The following is a 25317-nucleotide window of genomic DNA, read 5'->3' on the forward strand; positions in this document are numbered from 1 at the left end:
GTAACTGTACCTTAAAAGAAAATTTCCGATTTATGCGATCTTCAGGTCCAACTGGAGATATTACGTAACTAGGCAATGGTATGCTCCCCAAAACAGATTCTTCTCTGCTGTCTGTTGAATAAAAGAAATAGAATCTAATTCACTGTACTTTTCAGTGGGGTAACAATACATTTTCCTTGATGGACGCACATACAACAGGCATTAAGTAGAAAGAAGAGTGGTTCAGACTAGATATAAGGAAAAGAATTTTCCCCGTGAGGACAAAGCGGCAGCAGAACAGGCTGACCAGGGTGGTTGTGCCATCTCCATCCTTGGAGGTTTTCAAGATCAGTTTGGGGTTTTGTTGATTTTCTTTTGGGAGGGGTTGATTTTTTTAGTTTCAGACAGAAGAATACGCTTTGAGAATAAAGCTTATCGTGAGAAATGAACTCTGACAGGCTGCATAACGTGATGGACCTTCCATTTAGCATTCTACATCTAGGCTAATTGCTATAATTAGGAAACCTCTATTACTGTTGGCTCTAAAGTGATCAGCAGCAGAAATGCAGTGCCTAGAAATATAAATTCCGTTTCATATTCCGTAATGCTTTCCCAAAATCGCAGCACACTACGCAATACCCAAAACTTCAAAATAACCTTATGTAATACCATTATTCCTAGTTCAGGCTAAGAGGGCATCTAACCTTTTTTGGTAGAAACACTGGATTCAGAGGTTCTCACTCTTACATTATCCCTTCGATTAAAGCTGCACCAATGCCCTGATCTGGCCACCGGCCATTCTCAACAAAGCAGCTGTCCAAGTGCAAGCAAGTAGGTAAGAGAACGCAGACCAGAGATGGGATAAATCTTAAACTGGTATTGCTGCCAAATTTTTTTGCAGCATAACTCTTGCCATATATCATACAGCACACCCTTGTTCCCTGACTCTGGCCTGAAATTTGCTGTGCATTAAGGACATATGGATAAGGAACTGTTTCACTATGCATCTCCTCAGAACACCTAACTGTATCTGAAGAGTTCAATTAGTTCAATTAGCTTGCAATGTGATTTGAACAGGTGAGCTGTTACAGACTAACTCAAAAGAACTAGTATCTACTCACCTTTGTAGTAAAACAAACAATAATCAGCAAGCACAAACCATCGTCTTTTCCATAGTCGCATTCCAGAGCTATCCTGAAATGCAAGAAATATGATACACTTTTAATTTAAGGAAAGTAAACAGTTTATCATACCACGCTGTACCTGTGAGTAGTTTAAAAGAAGTTTACCTAAATATGATATTAATTGCAAAAACAAGTGGTTTATATTTTAGTAAAATATTACGTACTAAGAAAGATAAGGAGCAAAACATTCAGCTATAAAATAATTAGGGTAGAATATTCAAGCCGCTAATTTTCATTAAGTAATTAAACTTGCATCCCCAAAGAGCATTCAGATTAGCTTTCTACACAACCAATGCATATTTTAACTAGACAGATTTATCCTGCAATAAAGAAACAAAGTATGCATCTGGATGGCTAAATATCAACAAGGATGGCCTGTAGACCAAGACGAAAATCACTACACAGCTGTGAAGTATGACCTCACATTTCAGACAATGATCCCCTATAATTCTACGGTCAACCTCCCATATGTTATCCATGCCTAAAATGTAATTTAATCAAATATTCCTTAGGAACTAAAACAAGGTGCATATTGTGCAAATTTTAATGAAATATAATGTAATATGCCTGTGGAGATCTGTATATATCTCTCTCTATATAACATATATCTCCTTGTCAAAATGAGCAATATATATACTGAAATTAATTTCAGAAGCTTGTAAAATTGCCAGGCTGTAACCTAAGCAAGTACAACTTACTCAGTTGAGGTAGGCTTTGATGAGACCAGCAGTACAGAAAACATCTTCAGGCTTTAAGTGCTTGCAAGTAGAGGAAAGGGGACAGAAGGAAATAGCTAGAGGAACATCACGTATACTATTTCCCTTCTTCTTTCTACCGTCATATTAAGTACACAAGGACTTTCTTCCCTTTACTTTTTCATGCTACATTGCTGTCAACACATACTGTGTCTGAGTACTTATTCTGTCCTGAAAACTAATGGACTTGGGTTGTGGATGTCAACAGAGTTGACAGCAGAATACAGCTCTCCACACAGGAGGAAGTGGATGGCTGTCAGCTGTTTCACTTTCCTGTATATGTAGAATCCTAATTGTAAGCCTTAGATTTCAGCCTTCTCCTACTCATCCCTAAACCTAGCTGCTGGATCTCTGGTGATAATCTCATGGACGCTGACTGCCAAATTAGAAGCAGGGAAGTATTCTCATACAACAAACAGCTTTATTCACTTTTTGCTCTCAAGGATGTGCTTCTGTCAGCTTAAGAGTTCAAGATGCAGCAGCTGTAAAATTATGTTTGTTGGGTGAAATCCTATAATCCAGCCTTTGGTTGGATACTAGCCTTGGTGACAGCAGTGTGTGGTGAACGTGTCCCTGTCTCCCTTCATTTTCTCCCTCCTGCTTCTGGAGAACAAAAGGCATATGGGTTGGAATTAAGCCTTTGATATGGGTCTAAGGGCAGAAGCAAGCAACCTCGGATTTATAGTGCGTCCTGAAAGAGATTGAGATCAGCCTGACAGCAAGCCATCAGGATAAAACAGGGAAAAGAACCAGATTTAGACAATAAAGTTATAGCCTCAACATTTAACCATGATGGCGATGTGCATCTATCATTGTTTACACGTCTGAATCATATCTGTAGGTAAAACTTGGTTTTCACACTTGCTGAGCACAAGCCCCTCATTACAGAAGCTTGTGGGAGCACCCAACGCTGCCCTGCATCACCAACTTTGGAGCTTCTGTTTTTCTGGTTACTTGGTGGAAGGGACTTATTTTTACTTGGTGATTGCATTGAAGTATACGAACAGAAACAGATGATTCCATGCATACCTGTTTGTGTAGCCAGCCTCTTACTATAACAGGAACATTGGGATTCCTCCTGATAGCTTGTTCCCTCTTTCCAAAGCTATGAACTTTGTTTCCAGCCTTCACAATCTGTAAAGAAGTATAATGTAGCAGTGGTTTTTAAACTGCACTGAGACCCATTTCATATTACAAATAACCGTACTGCAATAATTCATACTTCATTATACAGTAACAAAGTATTTATAGCATTTTCAAGGGCGAGTAAATAGACAATGATATTTACAACACAGCAAAGTCAATCTCCCACTTTCATCAACCAACGCCAGGACGGGTTGCCAATTCCCAGCTGAACAGCAGCAGCACTGGTGACTCAAGTCTGAAAGGCAGAACTGGTGAAGTTTTAGTGTGCTTGGGCAGTATTTTTGAGTGTACTACAAAAGCTGTGTGCAAGTCTCTCTCTGCAACATGGTACAAGTCTCCTACACACACAGGACTTTGTGCGCATGAATCCTGCTTTTGCTGTTCATTCTTTGTGGGGGGGTTTGGTTGTTTTAGGTTTTCTTTCCTCTTTAAATTCAAACAACGTTGATAGCTCAATAAAATGTTTGGACTTTGACCCTGCAAACAAAAGGAGAAGACAGAATGACGCTGCTAAGGAGAGACCTAGACTGCAGTAAGTGGAAATCACAAGGTCTAGGTAATGGTTTGTGTTTTACTGCAACCTCAGTTTTGACTCACATGGGCAAAACTATTTCAAAAACAAATAAGGAAAGCCTATCAGTCCGTGAAAAAGACAGCAAGAATCTCTGGATGAATAACCTGCCTGTTCTTTTCCATTCTCAGCACAGTTTGCAACTGCAATTGCTTTAGGAACCTGAGGTGCACAGACCACCCTTACAGTTGCTCCCAACTTCTCCAAGGAAAGAGCTGTCCAGATTCACTCTCTCTGTCTCCTTCCTACAATGTCTCCTTTGTTTGAACCTCTTCTTTCTGTCAGCACATTTGTCACAAGCAAGGGATGATATCATAAAAATATCTCAGCGTACTGCTTCTACCAGTCAGGCAACATCTGGACCAGAAGACAGCAAATATATTAATAAAATATTCTAGCAATATATAGAATCATAGAATGGTTTGGGTTGGAAGGGACCTTAAAGATCATCTAGTTCCTGCCCCCCTGCCATGGGCAGGGACACCTCCCACTAGACCAGGCTGCTCAAAGCCCCATCCAACCTGGCCTTGAACACTTCCAGGGATGGGGAATCCACAACTTCTCTGGGCAACCTGTTCCAGTGTCTCACCACCCTCACAGTAAAGAATTTCTTCCTGATACCTCATCTAAATCTCCCCTCTTTCAGTTTGAAGCCATTAAATGGATTCTGTTAATTTTGAGGCCAGGTTTTACTAGTCTGCGCTAAATTTCACACATTTCAGTAGTCATAAGCACACATCTTAACGCAGGATTAAGATAATAGCAATAATCAGTAAGAAAAAAAAAATATCACTTTTTCTGTAGTGCTACAGCATGTAAAACAGCAATGTAGATTTAACACTCACAGGAGATATCAAGGGGCAGATTTTACCAGGCAGTTTCCCCGAGGTCTGTTTACTGGGAAGCTGCATGCTGCTTGCAGCTCTGCTGAGAAGTCAGGTGAGCTGCATGTCAGGGCTCTTTCTGTGGAACACACTGACACTTAGGAGACAGGAATAATGCCAAGCATGGGCTTTTCCCTAGGAGTAACACCTCACCTGACACCTCAGGGACAGCCTGCACAAGATTTCTCCGCGGTCCAGGCCAGCCCAGGAGGATCACCAGAGCAGCCCCAGCTGTTCTAGGGCTGCACAAACCTATCAGGCCAGGCTGTAAACAGCAACAGGTTTCTGAGCTGATGCAACTGCCATTCCACTGGCAACAAGCAGTTCCCAGTAAAAGCCAGGTGAGGATGGTATCCCTGAGACCTCCCAGCCCATTTCTCTGCCATTCCTATGCTACGACACTCAGCTGACAGGCTGCAGAGCACTAGCTTTGTGCAAACACAGCGTGTCAAGTATGACCACAAAATCTCTCTCTCAGACCTACAAGCAGCGAGTCTGAGACTAAAGGAAGGACGAAAGCTGATGTCAGGCATTTTGTGTTCGCTATTGAAAATATTTCAAAAGATAACTTGCAAACAACCTGTGTGCAAATATCGCTTTAAATGAACACACAAAGATGTATCATGAGGACAGCCAAGCTCTGAATGATCATATGATCATCAGGCCAAGCCATAGATATTTTCTTTTAAGACTTTAAAAAAAAAAATAAAAAAAATCAACAGTAATCAATTCAGTCAAGATTTTAAAATACTGTTGCCAAATGTTAGATGCAACAGCTACATTACAAGGGTGATGACAAATCATGAGGCCAAAACTGTTTAAGGCTCTGAAAGTCAAAAATCTATGCTTGAACATAAATCAATTTACAAAATGTACAGAATTTAGTTTCCTAGTTTTTCTTTCCCATATTTATCCTAGGAAGGGTGGATGACCTGAGGAACAGTTAAAGTATAGCTGATCTGGCTACAGCAGGGTTTAAATTTCATTTTTTCATCAAGATGCCCTGTCAGTGATTAAGCACACTGATTCTCTGGCCTTATTTAATTTTAAAAAAATGTAGACCACAATGTAGAAAAGTCATCCTTGGATTTGGTCAAAAAGACCAAACAATTTCTATTACATGGGAGGGGGAAAAGTTTTCCTAAGGCTGTGTGTTCTTTATCAATACAATACCCATAGTAGAAACTAAAAATCATTTTATGGTGTTTTATGTAACTAAAATTTTCACATAATCTATAGAATTAATCATCTCATTCTGCTCTGGAATAAAACAAAGAATAACAGATACTGAATGGCATGCCTTGCTTCCACTGGCCAGAATAAAGTGTTAGTTTTGAAGAAAAGATCTATTTTAAAAAAATATTTCTCTGTACTGCAGTAGTCTTTTCCTAACTTAAAATATTCTGATGTCATTGCCGTGTGTTGAAAAATGCAGGTCAGAGCAGCTGCCTGTGTCACTGAAGACAAAGAAGTTGCTTTTGACTTCACTACATTTGTTATGCTGGCTTGTCTGTGAATGACTCATAAGTTTTTCCAAAAAACCCAAAATGTCAAGAGCCAAAATTTTCAAATCCCTTTTCATCACGGTGTCATCTTCTTCCTTACAGTAGCCTCTAGCTGGGGAGGAAAGTTGCTAACTTAATTATAAAATGTAATTCTCTTTTTTTCTAAAACTGGACAGTCAAAAAAAAAAAGTAAACAGCCTTTCATTTGGAACAGATTTTCTAAATAGCAAAAAGGAAGACTGTACCTTGGTAAAAATATGGATATATATATACACACACACACATAAAAGAACACATAACTTACTTTCAATCTACAGGGAATTGAAAAAAAAAAAAAAAAACCAACCCACAACAAAACCAACCCACAAAACGCCCCACTTGTTTAACTCTACATCATAAACTCTTCCATTCAAAAAAATCTCAATGTTTTACTAACAAACGAACCCAGGAATCCTTTCAGTATCTCTAAGAAAATTAGACAAAATCCTTATTTTTCAGATAGGCAAACCTGAAACGCTCAGAAATTTATGCTCTTCATATTGCACATTCATCTACAGTGGCCCTGAATTAAACCCTGTGTTCTACACTCCAGCCGCAGGGAGTCCCACAGAGCTGGCATCATGGCATACACGTCACCATCGCCTGCTTCTCTCAACTGCTAGACCCATTCTTTATTTACTTGTTGTAATCCTCACCAGTTCACCTTGGAAAAATACCAGCAAACTATCTGCGTCATCAACAATTCAATTACTTCTCTTGCACAGAACCCATCCAAAAAATACTCTCAAAACATAGATAGTAATAAATACGTTACACTTCTGTCCTTTACGCTTTCGACTTGACCAAAGTACGGTGTAGCACAGTAACATTTACAAGCTTCCATTCACACCATCAGACGATTTAACAGACTAAATTCCAAATGTACCTTACTCTCAAACTGAAACAGATCCTTATTCCTCAATATCCTTCATTTGTAACAAATATAAATGGCTTTTAATATAGTTAATAATAGGGAAAAAAATACTCATCTGTAATTGAACTAGCTGTGAAAAAGCAGATCTTTGGGACAGAGAACAATTGTGGTTTATCAGCACATCCTTTTGCTGTTTATTTCGTCAGCTCCGTATCCCTCAAATTTCAAAAGGAAGGATAGACTGCATTGGTCTAAAGTCTTCAGATGACTTATTCAGATAGTGACAGCACCAAAATGGTGGGGCCCACCCCAAGAATCTATGTGCATTTCTGCAAAACTGCCCATCTCAGCTGTCTTACAAAGTGAAGCCTTAAATATTTTATATGCACATCAATGGAACATAATGACATTTTGATAAGTATAAGTGTCATTTTGGTTTCTCCTTTTTCTTCTTTCCAAAATGCTCCTCTCATTGTACACTGTAAAACTGACACTGCTGGAAAGAACATGTGAAATTCTCTTTCCAAATAATTACTTTTTATTTCAGAAGATTTAGCCAATCCAAGCTCAGACTTGACCACTGCAACAAGCAAGCCAATAGTCTTCATCTCTTTCATCTTGAACTGAGAATGACAAATCTGCTGTACAGCTGGCAGCTTACCTTCCCCCTCCACCCCAAATGTAGCAATTCTTAGCTGTCAACTTTCTGCAGAATAACGAAGTGGAAAGCCATGTACCTGTTCCTGCACTTTCTGATTTGGTGCTACTTCAATGTGCATAGCTCTATATAAAAATCAGTTTGAATTTGGCCAACATTCCAACCCTGTACCTACATAGTTCTGTGATGGCATTTGCAGGACAAACCTATGAAAGCATTTCATAAGAGATAATAATTAGCTGTAGGTATGTAGCTAGAGACCTTTGCCAGGACAAACAGAACGTGTCTCTGGCTTCATGACTGTCTCACATCTGCATCTGGGAAGCCACTCTTTGAAAGAATGATTATGGAATTAATGGAAGAAAACATCTAGAAAGAGATGAAAGGATCTTAAAATCTACTCTCAACGTGCCAGAAGTTAACCTCAAAATGGAGGACACAGGTTATTCACTTTACAGTCTTTGTTCTCGTTGTTAATTAACTTGAATTAATTTTGTGTTAGGCTGTGAAGGAATTCAACAGAATTCTGACTCTACAGAATGAGAGGAGTGATTTCAAGCCTGGAAACACATGCAATGATGAAACAAAACACATATAAGAAAGATGTCGATTCTCTGTCTTACTCAAAATTCCATTAAAGTACCTACTGAGGGCCTGCAGCAGGATGCATCTTATATAAACAAATTTGGTGGAGAAGAAAAGTACAGGCAAGTGCTTTACAAGAGCTGTATTCAAAGTCTAAAGCTGCCACGTATTAAAAAAATGCCACATCTGGGAGCCTGCCAGAAGCACGAGTGGCCACACTTAGACTGCACTGCAATCAAAACAGAAGCAGAGACCAAAACTAGACCAACTGAAGTTTCGGGAGGTGATTCTGCAGATTCTCCAAGCTGTGATGGAAAGAGCATTACCCTCACCTTTAGCCATGCAGTTCTGATGTGTCCAGTGACCTAGCTTCTAGCATGTGGGTGGCCCTGTAAATTGTAATCAGTTACCATTTTTGATCTCACTGCTTTGCAAAGCCTGATTAGATCAATGCAAACACATAACAAAGGGAAGCAGCAGGAGCAGGTGACAGAGGATGCATGCTTTTTGGCAGAAGGGGGATGCTGGGTAAGTTAAAGCCAGCTGCATCACTGGAGAAATCCCAATCTCAATGCAGAGTATCAGGTCCCCATTAAGTCTGCTGGTTTTAAGAGCGAAAAAATGAGCCTTCTCCCTCTAATGCTGGCTTTAAAAAAATCAGAATAAGGAGGATAAATACAGTAAACACAAATGCCCAAGTACTTTGGATAAGTTCAACTGTTACAATATCAAAAAGAAACATATCAAGTAACTCAGGTAACCTAAGTTTACTGTTTTCAGTGATAACTTTACCTAGCACTTTAAAGGTATACGTATTCTTGAAATTTGACATATGACAATCTTTACATTGGTCGAATAAACTATACATTTTTAGATTTTAATGAAATTGTTTTCATATCCAATATTCACCCAAGCTATTCAAAACATTAGAAAAAGATTTTAAGTGATTCCAACTCAATAAAAATATCTTTGCAATCAATTCGGCAAAATCCTTTCTTCAACTCAATTACTTAACAGGCTTCACATCTTTGCATTTAAAAAACCACTGAGGTTTAAAAACTGCAGGCAAAGTTAAGAAATCTATCTTATCTCCGCTAATTCTTCCAGTATTTTTTTGCTTCTTTTTACCCAGCCCCCACCCAATCTCACTGAACTGTAATTTACTGTAAGGTCAAAGAAGCATCAAAATAGTTGGTGACACTTCAAGAACAGTATTTTATTATATTTTGTGCAATAATAAACTCAGGCCCTTTGTCAATGCCAAATAATGGATTTTCCTATTAGTAAACATTCTGTGTGTAAACTTGGTGTGTGTACTGTTTGTGCACTACAGTGATGGCAGAAAAGCACCCACGCTGCTACTGAGAGGAGGAACAGCAGTAACGTTTCATGGAAAAGAAAGAACTGCAAATTACAGTTCCTGATATTCCGCAGCATTTTTCACCCTATATCCTGGACTATCCAAAGGCTTGCCAGAATACTAGTATTACATATACTTACTTCCACTCTTAAGAAGCCTCTCAAACTTTGTATGTCACAATAATCGCTATTTTTTGAATTATCATTCAACACTGTCGTGTGGGTATATGGTGTTCCTGTGCTGTAAAAAGGTTTTTGCTTGGGTAGAAGATATTACCTCTTCTTTGAGGTAAGTTATTAGACTTCGAGGCTCAACCCACTGTCCTATTAAAATCAGCATTAAAAGAGTATTGGATTTAAAGTGAGTGAAGTTCTAATCATCAAGCTTGTTTTAACAATAGCATTTTTCCTTTACCTTAGAGACAGGTTTTGTATCAACGGCGGATGTAGTTACTGCAGTGGATGTTTCACTGACCATGCTTGAAGGTCTTTGGTTTATTTCTTGCTTGGACATAGATGAATTCTGTCTAGAAAACAAACAAAACCAGATAATCTAATGCACATTGTTTCAAACAGTCAGCTTTACCTTTTTATATTTAAGATTCACAGTAAGCAAATGAATGACAGGTCAATCAAACATATCCCATGCATCTAAAACTTCCTTTGCAGCACCCCTATTATTTTGATTTCAGGTATTTCTCAAGCAGATGCTGCCAGTGACATCTGATGACTGATATTTGCCAATGTATTAGGAGGAAGAAACCTGCCAAGGTGTCTGCAAATCCAGCCGAGAATCAAGATATAACAATGAGCACTCAGAGAAGATAAGGCAATGCAGAGAAACTCAATTGTGACCAATTTAAAGGCTTAGCTGCAAACAGGTGGAAAAGCCTGTACTGGGGAGGGAAGGACAGGAGGCAGCATTTTGCAATAACTGGCTTCTTATTTAAAATCAAAGCGAGACTAGCCTACTGTTAGATCTTGCACTAACTTAATGTTAGATCTCTGAACCTGCCCAAAATGTGATTCATACTACAATATGAATTATTAAAATACCTTTTAAGTGAAATGGTGCAATTCATGGCAGATACTGTTAGAAATAAATGACTTCTGAGTCATACTGAGATTCATGAAATCTTGATAACTAGCTCAGATGAAGATACCCGTTAAAAGCATACCGTAAGAACACGTTCAACAAGTAAGAATTCAGCACTGCTGCCCAGTTGAAGAAATAAGAAGATAAATGAAGTACAAAATCTTGTGGAATCCAACAAGCATGTTGTGAAGAGAAGCCTCAGCAGCCTTGACAACAAGTTGTGAATTAAACCCACATGTGGTATTTTCAAAAATCATTGACAACATAGTTTAGCAAATTGTATTTTAGGAACAAGTAGCAATACAATCACATCAGAAAAAAAAACCAAAACAAAGCAAACTATTAACAAAAGACATACAAGCCACGACAAACCTTATGGTTGCTACTATCGAAATTCAACCACATTCTGAAAATAATAGAGTAATCCTGAGCAGTTACCACTCATAAGAACACAGAAGAGTGTGTGATTGTAGTAGCTCAACACAGGTTTTAACTGAGGACAAAGCATTTGCCACCATTGCTCTTCCTCAGTTACAACTTGAACAATTACCTGTGTCCAAAAGCTTTTGTAGTTGATTTGGTGTCAGGGAGAGCACATTTTTCCATTTGTGACCACACAGTTTTAATTAAGCTTGCGAGGAAATAACACAACTTTTCGGTTATGCCTTGCTTATCTGGCATAAAATACCTTCTTTCTAGCTTTCATACATAAGCTCAGGTCCAAGATACGAGAACAAACTACAGCAAGTCCCTAAAATCCCTGGCCAGACTTTAATGCACGAGAGCTTCATCACATCAGTTTGAGTCAATTTGCCTTACCTCTCACGAATCAGGTACCCTACTTCAGCATTTAATCAGCCTTAGGAATATCCAGTTTCAGCAAAGAGCAAATTAAGACACTTCCCGTATATTACGCTGCCTGACTAAGCTATTTCTGTTGATCAGCCAGTCTTATTATCTGCTTTTGACTCTGTTCTCACTTGTTCCCTTCCCACTCTATAAACTTTCAGAACAAGTAAAAAATGCAGACTTAAAACATGCCTGCATCTTACTTGGAAAACCATCTCACTCGCCTTTTCCTAATAGTTACTTATCAAAAAGGTTCTATTTCCCTGCTTGAGGCAATTAAACAGAGAGTAGGTATTTCAATGCGGGAGGAACACTAACAGAGATGTGACAGTGTTCTACTTTGCCTCCTCAAAAGGAATTTAAAGGATTAGATTTGATATCATCAAGAAGGCCACTAGAACTGAGTTGCAAAAGTATGAAAACAAAACACATCCAAAGAAAACATTTTGGCCTTAGAAGACAGAAACTTTCTCTTCTTCCCTTGAGGTTTAGATTCTTTACAATGTCCACACCACAAACTATTGAGTTTTATACTGTAGGACAGTCGCACGATATATGTTATTTTCCAGATACCCACTGAGGCAATGATAAGAAAGAGGTGCAGGGAAGAGGAGATAGCACATAATGTCCAGAAAATCTGTAGGCTTTCCAGGCTATAGATAATCTGATTAGATTATGTTTCTCTGTAGGCTTTCCAGGCTACTGATAATCTGATTAGATTATGTTTCTTCATTTTATAGAGTAGCTATTTCATAGAGAGCTAACTTCCTCAGGAAAGCTAAAAATGAAAAATAAAATTTAACTTTCAAGAAGTTGGAATTAATTTTTACCAATAAAAGCATTAATATGGAAAGAAAAACAGCCCCAGAGGAATGGTTTTAATCTACAAATTAGGGTAGGCAAACTCAGATTGAACAGATTTTCACTATTCCACAAAATACTGTTTTCACGGTAGCTTAAAACATACTGCAGGTTGGGTTTTTTTTAAATAAAAATTTAGAACTACAGAGGAAGATAAGCTTTATATGTTTAAGACCATTACTATCAGGAAATCATAATGCAATACAGAACCATAAACACATACTTTCTAAGCATTTATAATTTGACCATTTAGCAATTTCTCTTCCACTTGCTACTGAAAATGATCATTGCCAATAAATCAAGCTTTCCTTTTCTAGAAGTACCAAGATTAATGATGAACTTCAACTGGGAAAAGAACAAATTCAGAAGGAGAAAAAATGTTTTTTTTAAAAAAATGTAAGGGTGTTGCGAGGTGGAAGAACTCAAATAGCCATCAAAAGAGACAGTGAGCCCATTGAAAGAGAAAATAGATTATTGTTCTCCTAAAAAACCACCTTCGGCAGCAAACACTAGTGGTCCAAACTTTCTGTACCTGAGATATAACGGAAAACACCAAACAACATTGAAAATAAATTGGAGAACTCACATATAGAATTTCAAGAATAAAAGAGATTTGCCTGAAATCAGAACATAACAAAACTCAAGTATGCAAGTCTTAATAGCCAATTAATATTCTCAGTCTGTTTTTAAAAGCAAATAAAAATACATAGAATATGCAGAATTACCTGAAACATCCCAGCACGTTAATAGAGTTAACACTGTCCTAATAGTATTTACAGATTCATCTTTAAAAATAAGTGACTACAGCATTTACTCTGTGCACTCAGAAACATTAGTTCAGAACCATTATTACCAAAGATGTTTGATAATATTTGTTATCCAAGATACCCCATTCTGGGGTATTTACATTCGGAGCTCCAGTCCCTTGTAAATTTTTTTTTTAAAAATACTTGAAAATAATACTCTATATAGTATCTCCTGTCAAGTGACTCCCTGCTCTACTCAAACAGTGTCAGTATGTCTAACAAAATTACATTGACTAGCTAAAAAATTACATGGCCAGTATTTGATTTATTTAAAAAAAAAAAGCAAACAAACACTGAACAACGACAACAAAACTATTACTTCAGTAGCCCATATTGGAAATGCAATACTCACGAGAGAGCACATTCCTTTTCTCTAAAGGATCATAAAGATCAGTCGACTTAGAAGATCCACATTCATAGCAGCAACTCAAAAAGTTTATTTTGTTGGAACCAAATAGGACACAATAACATCATGCCAATCTAGCTTTAATACTAATAAATTTCCTATTCATCTAGATAAAAATTTAACTGTCCTAGTATTTCTATACATGTAAACATGGCAGATGTTTATTTTGGGGCTGTTTGGGTTTCCTCCTTTCTCTCCACCTGATATTTTTGCTGCTATAGTAACCAAATGCAATAGACAAAATAAGATGGCTCTCTCCCCAGAGGTGATATACAGGCTTTACCAGCTGCACAAAAAACAGGCAAAGAAGAAGATAACACTCATTGGATTAGCCACGGTATTTTTTTTTTCTATATTTCTACATTTATGAAGAAGTCTTATCTTTTTTAAGTACTATCTTCTCACTTGCAAACATACTACTGTCACAAATATATTATAAAGCTTCTAATACACAGCTACTAGTATTTAGCAACAGATACAGGTAGATAAATGTCAGTAAATGCATCCTTCTTCCTTTCTGTATACAATTATTTAAAGAACTGTTATTTAAAGAAAGATAAGAGAGAAGGAATCTAAACATTATGTACATCTATCCTAAATAATTCTACCACAGATTTTTCAGAGAAATGTGCATATAACAGTGTGGTTAAACTAAAATCTAACACCTGTCTGGCAGCCTTATCATTAATACTCATTTTTCCATTGGTTGTTTAGGAAAGGTCCCCTTGTGGATTAAGGGTTCATTAAAAACATGGAAGTAAAGCACAGAAATTAAGAGACAGTTGTGAAATGGAGGGAGGCTATCAGAGGGACTTCCCATACAGACAAGGTGTTCACATTATTTAGAAGTGATCCTGAAAACTATGAAGTGACTAAGTCAATAGAGGACAAAAATTATTCTGGACAAAAACTGAAATGCTGACAGGAGCAGATCGAAAAATAATCCTAAAATATGAGTAACCATGTGATAAGATGCCAAACTGAATTCAGTGTCAACAACAGAAAACTCATTTAAAGGTGGAAGAAATTAAAAACATCTCTGCATCTTTTATTGCTCAAAAGAAAATTGGCAATATGAGGAAAAGGGTATTTTTAAATCTTAGCACAATGAGTAGCAGCAGCCAAATTATGTTAAGAATTATTAGGAAAGGAATACGGAAGAAAAAGTACAATTACATTATTATAAAAAACAATAAACTCATACGTTGAATACTGCATTCAGTACTGTAACCAATCACTCCATCAGAAAAAAAAGACAAATATAAAAGCATCATACAGAAAAGAGAGTGCTCAGGCAGAGCTAGTGAAAGGTACAGAACACACGTCCCACACACTAAGTGACCAAAGCTGCAAAGCTCGGAAAAAATAAAATGAGAGGTGGGGATTTGACAGTATTCTCAGCTAAGAATGGGTTAGGAAATATTAATCACTATTTCTCAAAAAAACCTCAGACTAAATAAGAACACATTTAGGAAGAAGGAAGATCATAAGGATTAAAAGATAATGTAATTCAAAATTTATAGGTTCCAGGAAATACTCTTTGTTTTTATCCTCCAGTTACAACAGAGTTGAGGAAATCAGATTTTGGCTTAAAATCCAAGATTGATATGATATTGTTTAAAAGGGGAAATGCCTTAGGAAAAGACTAGTGAAATATAGCCTCAGTCTTCCACTTAAAGTATCCAATTCTCATTCAATCAAGTGAGGCAAGGGCATCTGGTTCGTAACTGACTCATAAACAAGCTAGGATTACATCACTTATTGACATCATTTTCCAAAACTTCGTTTCAAATCTTCCTGCCAGAACATTGCTTCCTGGATGAGAAATGGCCAGAGCAGTCTGTACAGTCATCATTTCTGGATTACTGCAAATTATTTTTCTGACGTTAAACGTGTCCTTTTAATAGACACAATTGTTGCAGCCTGAAAAAGTTTGTGCTTACAGCTCCCCAGTAGCTCCCAGTCAACATCTGTGACAACTCCTGGCTTTGGCCCTAATTTTAAATTAAAATCAACCTGTAAGTAATAAATCACGTCACAACAGCACTGAAGAACAAATTGCTGTTTATGAAACTGTTAAGAGTGCTACTACTTCAGACAGTAACGCTATCTGAATTCTTCAGCTGTAGAAAAGTCTTCAGCTTTAGAAAAAAGTACTCTTGGTCAAAAGGATCCCATGATGGAAAGTTTCCACAGACCACGCAAATCCAGAGACTCTTTCTGATGGCAAACTCATTTCATCACAAGATACTATCTACAATACTGATTCTAAACTAATACGGGATCAACAACACCGATACCAAACAAATCCCTGATGCCCGAGGGAAAAGAACTGAAAACAGCATAGCCGCATTGCGATTCCTAGGCCTAAAGCCAGGGAGGTGCTAACAGCACCTTTGATGTCAGCAGAGACATCCACGTGTGACAACAGTGTCGTTTGACAAGAATTCAGATATGACTGTAATGAACAGCATCTGAGTAAAACCTACACTGTCGCACAGAAGTGGTACAAAGCTAAGGAAACTAGAGCATCCCACGCACTTGAAAATGACATCTTTAAAGTAATTTGAACTGCTACATTAAAATAATCTAATTTTAAAAACACTCTGTATGTACTTCAGGCCAATAATGAAGATCACAAAAATGTTCTCACAAAGACTGTTTCCTGAGTAATCAGTACAAACGCATACTCTTTATCTCCCTCCAGCCATTCCCTCCCCTTTTAGAATAAAAACCACCTGTCTCTCTTAATTCTACTACATTGTAAGATCTTTTTCCCCGCTTTTGATACCATCTCAGTGTAAATGAAGTCTAGAGATGACAAGTTCTGCCCATTCATCTGATTGCCCTCCAAATAAACACCTTAATTTCTCTTCCAAAAAAGTTTCTAACGCACACAAAAGATCACTAAAACCATGTGCCATCAGCAAGTTGTTCTTTCAATTCTGCTTTTAATATTTTATCTGCTATCAGGATTACAAAACCAGAAACAGCCCAGGGAAGTGTGACTAACCCAGGGAGGCACTCCAAGCTTCTATCCAAACACCTATTTTCTCTTACACATGTACAAACTTTTTTTTATTTTAAACTTCATCGAACCTTTGAAACAGATTAAACAAAAATGAATTAATGGGTGGAAGTTGGAACACAGATGCACAGTGGCTGTTGTCCATACTGTCTTTGAGAATTGCTCCATTGCAAGATACCCATTCTCCTCACTAAATGACTTGGAGCAGCTTGTTTGTAACGAGCCAAACCCCTCGTGAGCAGCAAGTCACCCTCACCCACATAGCACACAACACCTGGGGTGACCTCCAGCTCAGCAGCCATCCCACAGTACTAACCCACAGATTAGTACCTAATCGCAGGCCTCTCCCACGCACTGCAAAATATGCCCAACATTCTATTTCATGCTAGTTCTCAGCCCGGGCCTTAACATAGGATTGGCCCTTGGATTTGATTTGGGGTTTGGGGAGGGCAGCCGTTTAGTTGGGTTTTGTCGGGGTTTTGTTGCTATTGTTGTTTTTATTTGGTTGGTTTGTTTTTTAAACCATATGAGAAGCAGTTCTCAGGGCTGTACTGGAAGGTCTGAGCAGAAGGCTGTACAGTCATCCCCCTGTACTCGGCACTGGTGAGACGCCACCTCAAGTACTGCGTCCAGTTTTGGGCTCCTCACTACAAAAAAGACACTGAGGTGCTGGAGCAGGTCCAGAGAGGGCAACAAAGCTGGTGAGGGGTCTGAAGAACAAGTCTTATGAGGGAGCTGGGATTGTTTAGCCTGGAGAAAAGGAGGCTGAGGGGAGACCTTATTGCTCTCTGCAACTACCTGAAAGAAGGTTATAGAGAGGTGGGCATCAGTCTCTTCTCCCAAGTAACAGGTGATAGGACAAGAAGAAATAGCCTCAAGTTGCGCCAGGGGAGGTTTCGATTGCATATTAGGAGAAATATTTATACTGAAAGGGTTATTAAGCATTGAAACAGGCTGCCCAGGGAAGTGGTTGAGGCACCATCCCTGGAGGTATTTAAAAGACGGGTAGACGTAGTGCTTAGAGATATGGTTTAGCCATGGTTTTTGTCAGTTTCAGGTTCATGGTTGGACTAGAAGATCTGAAAGGACCCTTCCAACCTAGGCGATTCTATGATTCTATGACTTCTCCCTTCCTCTCCAAGCCCACAACAGAAGACATTGCCAGAAAAGCCTCAGTCTCCTAGGAGTCTCATATGGCCCTCCTCTGGGCCTCATTTTTCTTAATGCTATACTCCTTTAAATTAAATGTAAAGCAAAGTAAATGTCACATTATTTGAAACATAAAGTGTTCAGAATTGTGCCAGCAGCCATAAAAACCACCACATGCAGGCCATCACATCATGATGCCCAGTCTCGGTGATGCATGAAGGGCTAGAAGCTGCTTAAACAGTGTTGGAAGACCAGGCTGGAAAAGAAAAAGCTATCTAGTGGTGTCCCATTCCTCTTGCCCTTTAGAGTGGTTTCAGAAGTGATGTAGAACTTTCTCCTAGCCTCCATCTACAGAAGATATCCAGTCGTTCCATTACAGAAGGGATTCCAGGAGCAATCTAGTACGCAGCAAGGATGACAGGAGTAGTTAAGCCCTACAGTGAAACAGGGAGTGATCCAAACCAGTACCAAAAGATGTGCCAAGATACACCAGTTTGAACACATGCATTTCTTCCTTTTTTTTTTTTTTTTTTTTTTTTTTTTTTTTTTTTTTTTTTAAGTCAGGGAATCAAGATAAAATATGCTGGAAACCAATATGTACGATTCTATTTCTCTAGAATAAATTGAAGAATGTGTCATCAAAAAAATGTTAATAAATACCGGCCCAAGACAGGGAACATAGAAGTTCTAAGGCATAAGAAAACGAAGAAATTACAATGGAAGCTAGTAATATTTTGTGTATTTCAGTTTCAGTACAAACTTTCCAGTTTGCTCTAAAGACATTTTACATTTATGTTGTGTATATTTAACATTTATATAAGGCTAAAGCATTTATTATTTAAGTATCCTATTTATATTGCCTTTTTTGTTTGTTTGGCGGGAGGTGGGGTGTTGATTGTTTGATTTTAAAGATTTGATAAAGATTTTCTCTCGAGCTCTAATGTGGAACAGTGCTAGAATCAAAAACACACTATCACAATGAGAAGTAAATTTTTAAGCACAAGCCATCTCCATGACATTTTTGCTACAATAACAGAAGAACTGTCAAACTACTGAACTACGGCAGGTTATTCTTTTAGATCTCTTGACGTGGGTATAAAACTACTTACTCTTCTCGCAAAATAAATTCAATATTTTCTGGAGAAACCTGTCCTGTCACAGGATGTCTAAATGACGTGGTCTGCTGATTATGGCTGAAAGGAAAAAAAAAAAAAAAGAAAAAAGAAAAAAGAAATTAATATTGGTAAATGTAAAATGTATCTATGATCTCTAAAAGGCAGAACATATTGATGCTTTGCTGCTGCTACTCCGGGAATTAAACATATTTCTGAGGTACTTTTCAAGCCATAAATGTTTTCAGTTCCTTCCTGCATTCTTGTTGACTTTGCCAGTGGCATACTGTACCATTTAATTATTAAACAGGTTAATGTTTTAAAAGCAAACTAGCTGCAATCCTTAGTTAGGGAGACACACTTGAATTTATGATTATTGACACCTGACTTTTACCAGATTATTAAACATAGCATAGAAATCACACAACATAAATTACTGATTTGTATTTCTGTAAATTTCACAGAACAGAACCAGTAGCATAATTTAAAGTGTTGCTGGACAACACTTTAGACAATTTGTAATATTTAATGAGATCAGAGAGAGAGATTCTGTGGAAGACATTCCTACATCCTTTTTTTTTTTTCCTCTAGTATGGTATTTCTTCAATGATTTTTCTTTACACCTCCATGCAGAGGTGTAGTTGTCCATATAGCTGTTCAGTTGCATGGCCTATATAAATCAACATAATTTAGTATTTCATAATTTAGTATTTCATCTGAGTTTCATCTCCCACTTCATTGGGATTTTCTATCAACTTTCCCCTAAGAGTACTACCTAGATGTTTTGCTAGCCCCTGTGAAATATTGCTATCCATTAAAGACAATTATTTTATTTGTCTGTGTAACTGTACTCATATAACGCAAAAATACGGAGTGAAGAAAGCTTATTTCAAGATAAACTGGTAGCCTTCCCTCCTCTCCAAAGTAGATAATTTGAATTAGTTGTATAGAAAATACAAGACAATTTCTATAGTCTCATATCTACTAAGCCCCTTATTCCACAGCCCCGTCCAAAGTGGCAATCTATAAAAATCACAAATCTTAAAGAAATAAAAAATTGATGATCTTATTTCAGAATTAGAAAGGCTGGGTCTGACATGCTGTTAGGGAGGCTTAGAATTAGGGAGAGTAATGAAGCGAGAGCTTACTTACTTAAGATTCTGAACTTTTATGGGTTTAGTTAACAATTTTTAGGTAAACGACATCCAAAACTAGAATTCTGATCTAATGCAGCAAAATCTTAACACATTGCAAGTATATTCAGAAAACAAAAATACTAAGCCTTTTAAATGAATTGCACCTCAAAGAATCCAAAATTAACGCTTCATCCACTTTTTGTTTCAGAGAGGATCTGGGTTTTTTCCTTCCATAATGCCCAGCGATTTCAGGTCTTACAGGTTTGACTCAATTATCTAGCATAGCAAAATGCCCCCCCAGAAAAAGAATAAGGCATAAAGAAACATGGGGTTTCAAAACAATGAAATTCCAAAGAGGTAACAGCCTTTCTGTAGAGTAAAGGGCAGCTAAAAATCAAACAGTGCACCCATAACATTCAAATGTAAATAGCTCAGGACATGCTTTGATTTAAAAAAAAAAACCAAACAAAAAACCCCAAAACAAAATAAAAAAAACTCACAACCCTGCAAACCCCTCTAACAACCACAAAAAAAACCCACAACTAAAATCACAAACTGCTCGCTCACACTAAGTCCCGCTTGGACCATGAACAGCAGAGGATGTTTTCTGTGTTATAAACTTTTCACCCTTTTCCAATATGCCTTGCTACAAGAAGCCATATATAAGGGACCAATATAATGAACATTTTCAATGAAAAGCCGAAAGCTGTGGCAACTTATGCTACACCAAAAGGACTATTTCCAGCCTTGCTTACTGCAAAAAATATAGCCCTACAGCCACTAAAAACCGTGAACAACATATTAGGACATCAACTATCCCACAGCACCAGCACCAGCAGTCATTTCATACAGTGGTCAGAACTGACCTCTGCTACAGAGGTGGGTTAATGAAGTACCTTTGTAGTTTCTAACTCTTCAGTTTTCCATGAAATCAGAGAACAGGGGGAAGTATTTCCAGTAAGCCTGCGGTGCTAATATCTACAAAGCAGCCATGATCTTTTTCTTACAAAAGGACTGAGGAGTATTGTTTTCTGAAGAAGCACTTTTACACGAGTTTATAGTCTAATTTTGAGTATACATCCAAAGAAAGGAAAAGGAACTCGCAGATGTCAAAGAAAATAATAAATAATTATAACAGTAACAATTAAGCTCCGTTTTGCCACACAGTTCAAACATTTTTAAGCTATAAGTCTTTTCTTTTTAAATCAGGACAGAAGGCAGTCTGTTTAACCTTTGATACTTAGCCTAGGACTACTAGCAAAAAATGCAAATACACAGTTAGCTTTAAAAAGGAAAGTACATTGTCAGCCTTATTCTCCAGAGGCAGACAAACTGTCAGCAAGCTCTCATCTGCAGGCTTTTAGTCATTAATAACTCGCTCTACAATTAAGACTAAGAAAAAAGACTATATTCCAGAAGTGCTCTAGGGTTAGTCAGGAAATGAAGTTACCCATTATACCATACTAGCACTTCTACAAATGTTTTATTATTTCCCATGAAATAAATTCACCAGGCCTTCAGAAGATGAATTAATCCTTTTGCTTGTAATTAAAGAGCAAGTCTATGAGTAACAGACTAATCATCACTCGCTAATAATAAAGTTTCAGCGGGAAAGTAAACACTTAAATATCTGAGCATTTCCATTTTGGGACAAGATTTGCACTTTGTATAGTAAGAGCAGAGAAACCGAAGGATAGTTCCGTTACTACACAAAATGCAGATGGTAATTTTATCGACAAGGAGAGGACATACAAAACCAAAACTTCCTGCAAATCTGCAGCTTCAATCCTTAAGACTTCACTGGGAAGGGAGAAATGAAACCACCACCACCTCCAATTAGTTTTGCAGAACACAGTGGTTTATTTGAATTTGAAAAGTGAGAGTTTAAGTGTTTTGCCTCATAGGACTCATTAAGAATAAGCAGTACTATTCAAAACAACCTATACAACAGATGGCTAATGCCTTGCAACAAGGAATTAGATAGCAGGGAGATTTTCGTCCACAATGAGAGCAGTCATACATTGGAAAGGTTGCCTAGCAAGGCTGTGGAATCTTCATCCTTGGAAACATCCAAAACGTGGCCAGATAAGGCCTTTAGTAACCGAACCGAACTTTTTATGTTGGTTCCAACTTTGAAGCTGGCCTGGCTCTGAACAGGGGAGGCTGGATCTGATGGGGTCCCAGAGGTTCCTTTCAACCTAAACTGTTCTGTCATTCTCTGCTGCTCCCTCCACTTTTCTCTGCAATTTAATTCTCACTTCCCTTCAAAGCTTTCCCTGTATTTAAATAGATGTATTCTAAGAAAATTAGCAGTACCTTGTTTTGATTAGAATGAGAGAAATTGTAACATTAGATTTTCAGATTTAGATCATGACTTTTTTTTGTTTTGTTTTCATGTCCTTTAAACATTTGCTTAACAGTAATATCTGTTTACACAACAATAACAACAATAATGTCTCCAGTGAGAGTAATGTAGTAAACTAGTTGCAGTGAAAGTTCTCCTTCTTTTCTATGCACTGACTAAGAGAAGACCTGGCACAGTTGTTCTCCAGACACATCAGCTAACCAAGCCTCCCAGTAGTTAATCACCTGTTTCCTCCAAATGGCAACTGCTGAAGGCATTTCTATTGTCCAGGAATCTACCATGTAAAACAGGAACAATAAATGAACCTTAATAAAAGGACACGATATGCTGCTCCACTCTCCATGCCTCTCTTATTCTTTTTTTATTAGAGAAAGACTTAATACCCCCAACAAAACTGATGCTTCCCCACATGAATTCTGAATGCCATTAACTTGTATTAGTACACCACCACACACTGGAAATGCCAAGCTAACTTTTCTAGTAACATCACAAATTTTCTGTGTGATAAATTATGGCATTTTTCCTAGCAATCATAATTTAATTTTAACAGTTTTGTTAAACAAAGCATGTATGAAAACATGAAAAATCCACATAAAAATTAGCATCTACCGCTACCATCGTTATTACATTACACTATAGACCGCTAAAAGCAATTCTGAATTTCAAAGTTCCAGACCACCATTTTCCAAGGGTTCCTGTTGGTTTGTAATAGTTAAGACTCAGACTTTTCATAACAGAATCACAGTTCAAACACCAACCAGTTCTTTGAAATTAGATGCCGCAACACAAATTCTACCATTTCACAGCATGCATACACAACATTTACAAACCTAAGGATTGATACTCCCCCACTGTCTTAAGGTTGATGTAATACAGCAGCTTAGAAAGACTAAGACCTTCAAGTTGTAAACGATGTTAATATAGCTGGCTAATATTAGCCATATGTGAAAGCATGCTGTTGGAGCATCTAATGTAACTTCTAAGCTGGCCCTGGGTTCAGGGGTGGTGGTGGGAGACCAGATAACCTTACAAACTGGGTGTTGATTATGGTCCTACTTGGGTGGGTGGGAGTGCAGACAGACAGACACATATGTCCTTTGATAACACCTTACTGCTTGCCATCAGAATGCAGACCTAAAACATTTCTCAGGTATTGATAAAGCAAGTCTGCAAATTTAACACTGCCTATCATTCATTTGCACTAACCTAACCCATAGTATGATGAAATTTAACAGATTCAAATACAGGAAAACCACACAATTACAATCCAGTTTCCAATCCTACAGTATAATTGACACAGGCAGACACTTTTGCCTGCATGGATCCTTTTGCAGAACTCATAATTAACATGGCTTCACCTATTTTTATTTTTTTTTCTTTTCAGTTCATTTTGTATTTGAGTCAAACTCAAGTTTTAATAAGTAACTTTTGGACATGACTGATGCTGATGACCTTTCATTTGAAGTCAAGTAAATTTATAGATTGCCTCTAGAGTAATTTAAATGCCGAGCCAGATGAATCTTGAAATGTATGTATCAACTACTGATTGAGTCTACATCACATTAACAACAAATTTCTAAGTTGCAAGAAAAATTCAAGTTGTCATTGGAGAGACTGTCCTATAAATTATTAGGAGCCATTTCTACAGTATTTATTTTCCATGTAGGCTTACTCCTTTATGCTTACCTGCAAGACCAAAAAAGCATGAACGTCTTTATGTTGAACCCCCCAAATGGTGGTGATAGGTGTGGGTGAGTACCCACACTTCTGTGGCAGTTACTGGTGTGAACATTACTGAACATTATCCACAGTTTCAAATAGTTGGGTACCTCCTCAGAGTAGTGGTAAAGTCCTTGCTCTGCTGTAATCACTGTCTGGGAGGCTTTCATAAGGTCAAAATTTCACCCCCTCATACAGTTTAATTTGCATCTTAACGTATGAACTATTACATAGGAATCACAAAGTGAAAGTGATTCTCTCAAATCTCATATCCTCCTTAGACTATTGCCTTGAGAATTCACAAGTGTTTGGTTATTTAGTCAGAATACAGTTCAGTAACTGTCTTGAGCAGCTACGTCTGTGACTGCATTCAGTCAACAGAAGAACCTGTGCTTATAGAAACAGTTGAAGGGACAGCTGGCGTGACATCAGATTATATCCTATTTTCACTTTTCCTTGTAAAAGCTTGCAGGCAAGAGAAGTTTGAAACTAACAGTTAAATGGTCAGTAAACCAACAGACATGCTCTCATGCAGTGTCCTCCCTTCTACCTAGCTCACTAAAGATGAGGTTAAAAGGGAAATGCAAATTTCTTTGGAACTGAGTCAATATTTTTTTCTCTCTTAATGAACTACCAAAGATAATTTATACTATTCAATAGTAGTATTGGCAGGAAAGATTTTGTTGCTAATGAACATCCTTTTAAGAACAGATCTAATAAATCAATGGTAAGCTAATATGGAAAATGCCACAGAATCACTACAAATATTTTTAGTCATTAAAAGAAAAGATAAAAGGATGAGTATACTATTACATCACAGGATCATCACAGATTTCCATGAGTAATACAGGTTAAAGTCATCTGCTGATTCACAAATCCTTTTGATGCATATCATGAGACACCATCAGGATTTTATTAACTCACAAAAACACATTCAAGTAAGTTGAAATTAAGGAAAAAGAAGCATGATAAAAGTTTTGAAGACAAGGAAATCCTTAGAAAAGAAGACATTCCTGGCAAGTGAAATTTGATTCTACTTCCTTACTTTTGCAACTGTAGAAAAACTACAGTCCTTGTCTTCAAGACTGAAAATTAAATTTAAAAAATTCTCTGGGCACAGAAAAATAAAATTAGAAAGGTAAAAGATCACATTATCTTAGTTCTGGCTTGGAACTCACTTAAGACTGTTCCTTTCTTTCCCACTAATGTATCTGAAGATAGATGATTCTCCATAAACCTCAAAAATAAAAT

General features: G+C 37.5%; 1 protein-coding gene across 10 annotated transcripts in view; it reads right to left on the minus strand.

Annotated features, from left to right (window-relative positions):
- Positions 1-25317, minus strand: part of PLEKHA7 (pleckstrin homology domain containing A7) — a 167845-nt gene that overhangs the window by 53509 nt on the left and 89019 nt on the right. For 7 of the 10 annotated variants that reach the window (XM_054198363.1, XM_054198359.1, XM_054198361.1 and 4 more), the window contains 5 exons: positions 18844-18927; positions 9955-10066; positions 2948-3052; positions 1101-1173; positions 11-111 (listed from right to left, as the gene is read on the minus strand). In XM_054198363.1, coding sequence (XP_054054338.1) covers positions 11-111; positions 1101-1173; positions 2948-3052; positions 9955-10066; positions 18844-18927 — 475 coding nt within the window. The remainder of the gene's footprint in view (positions 1-10; positions 112-1100; positions 1174-2947; positions 3053-9954; positions 10067-18843; positions 18928-25317) is intronic. The other 3 variants (XM_054198362.1, XM_054198368.1, XM_054198366.1) reach the window with 1 other exon arrangement.

This window comes from Rissa tridactyla, chromosome 4 (genome assembly GCF_028500815.1).
Source record: "Rissa tridactyla isolate bRisTri1 chromosome 4, bRisTri1.patW.cur.20221130, whole genome shotgun sequence".
Classification (NCBI taxonomy): Eukaryota; Metazoa; Chordata; class Aves; order Charadriiformes; family Laridae; genus Rissa; species Rissa tridactyla.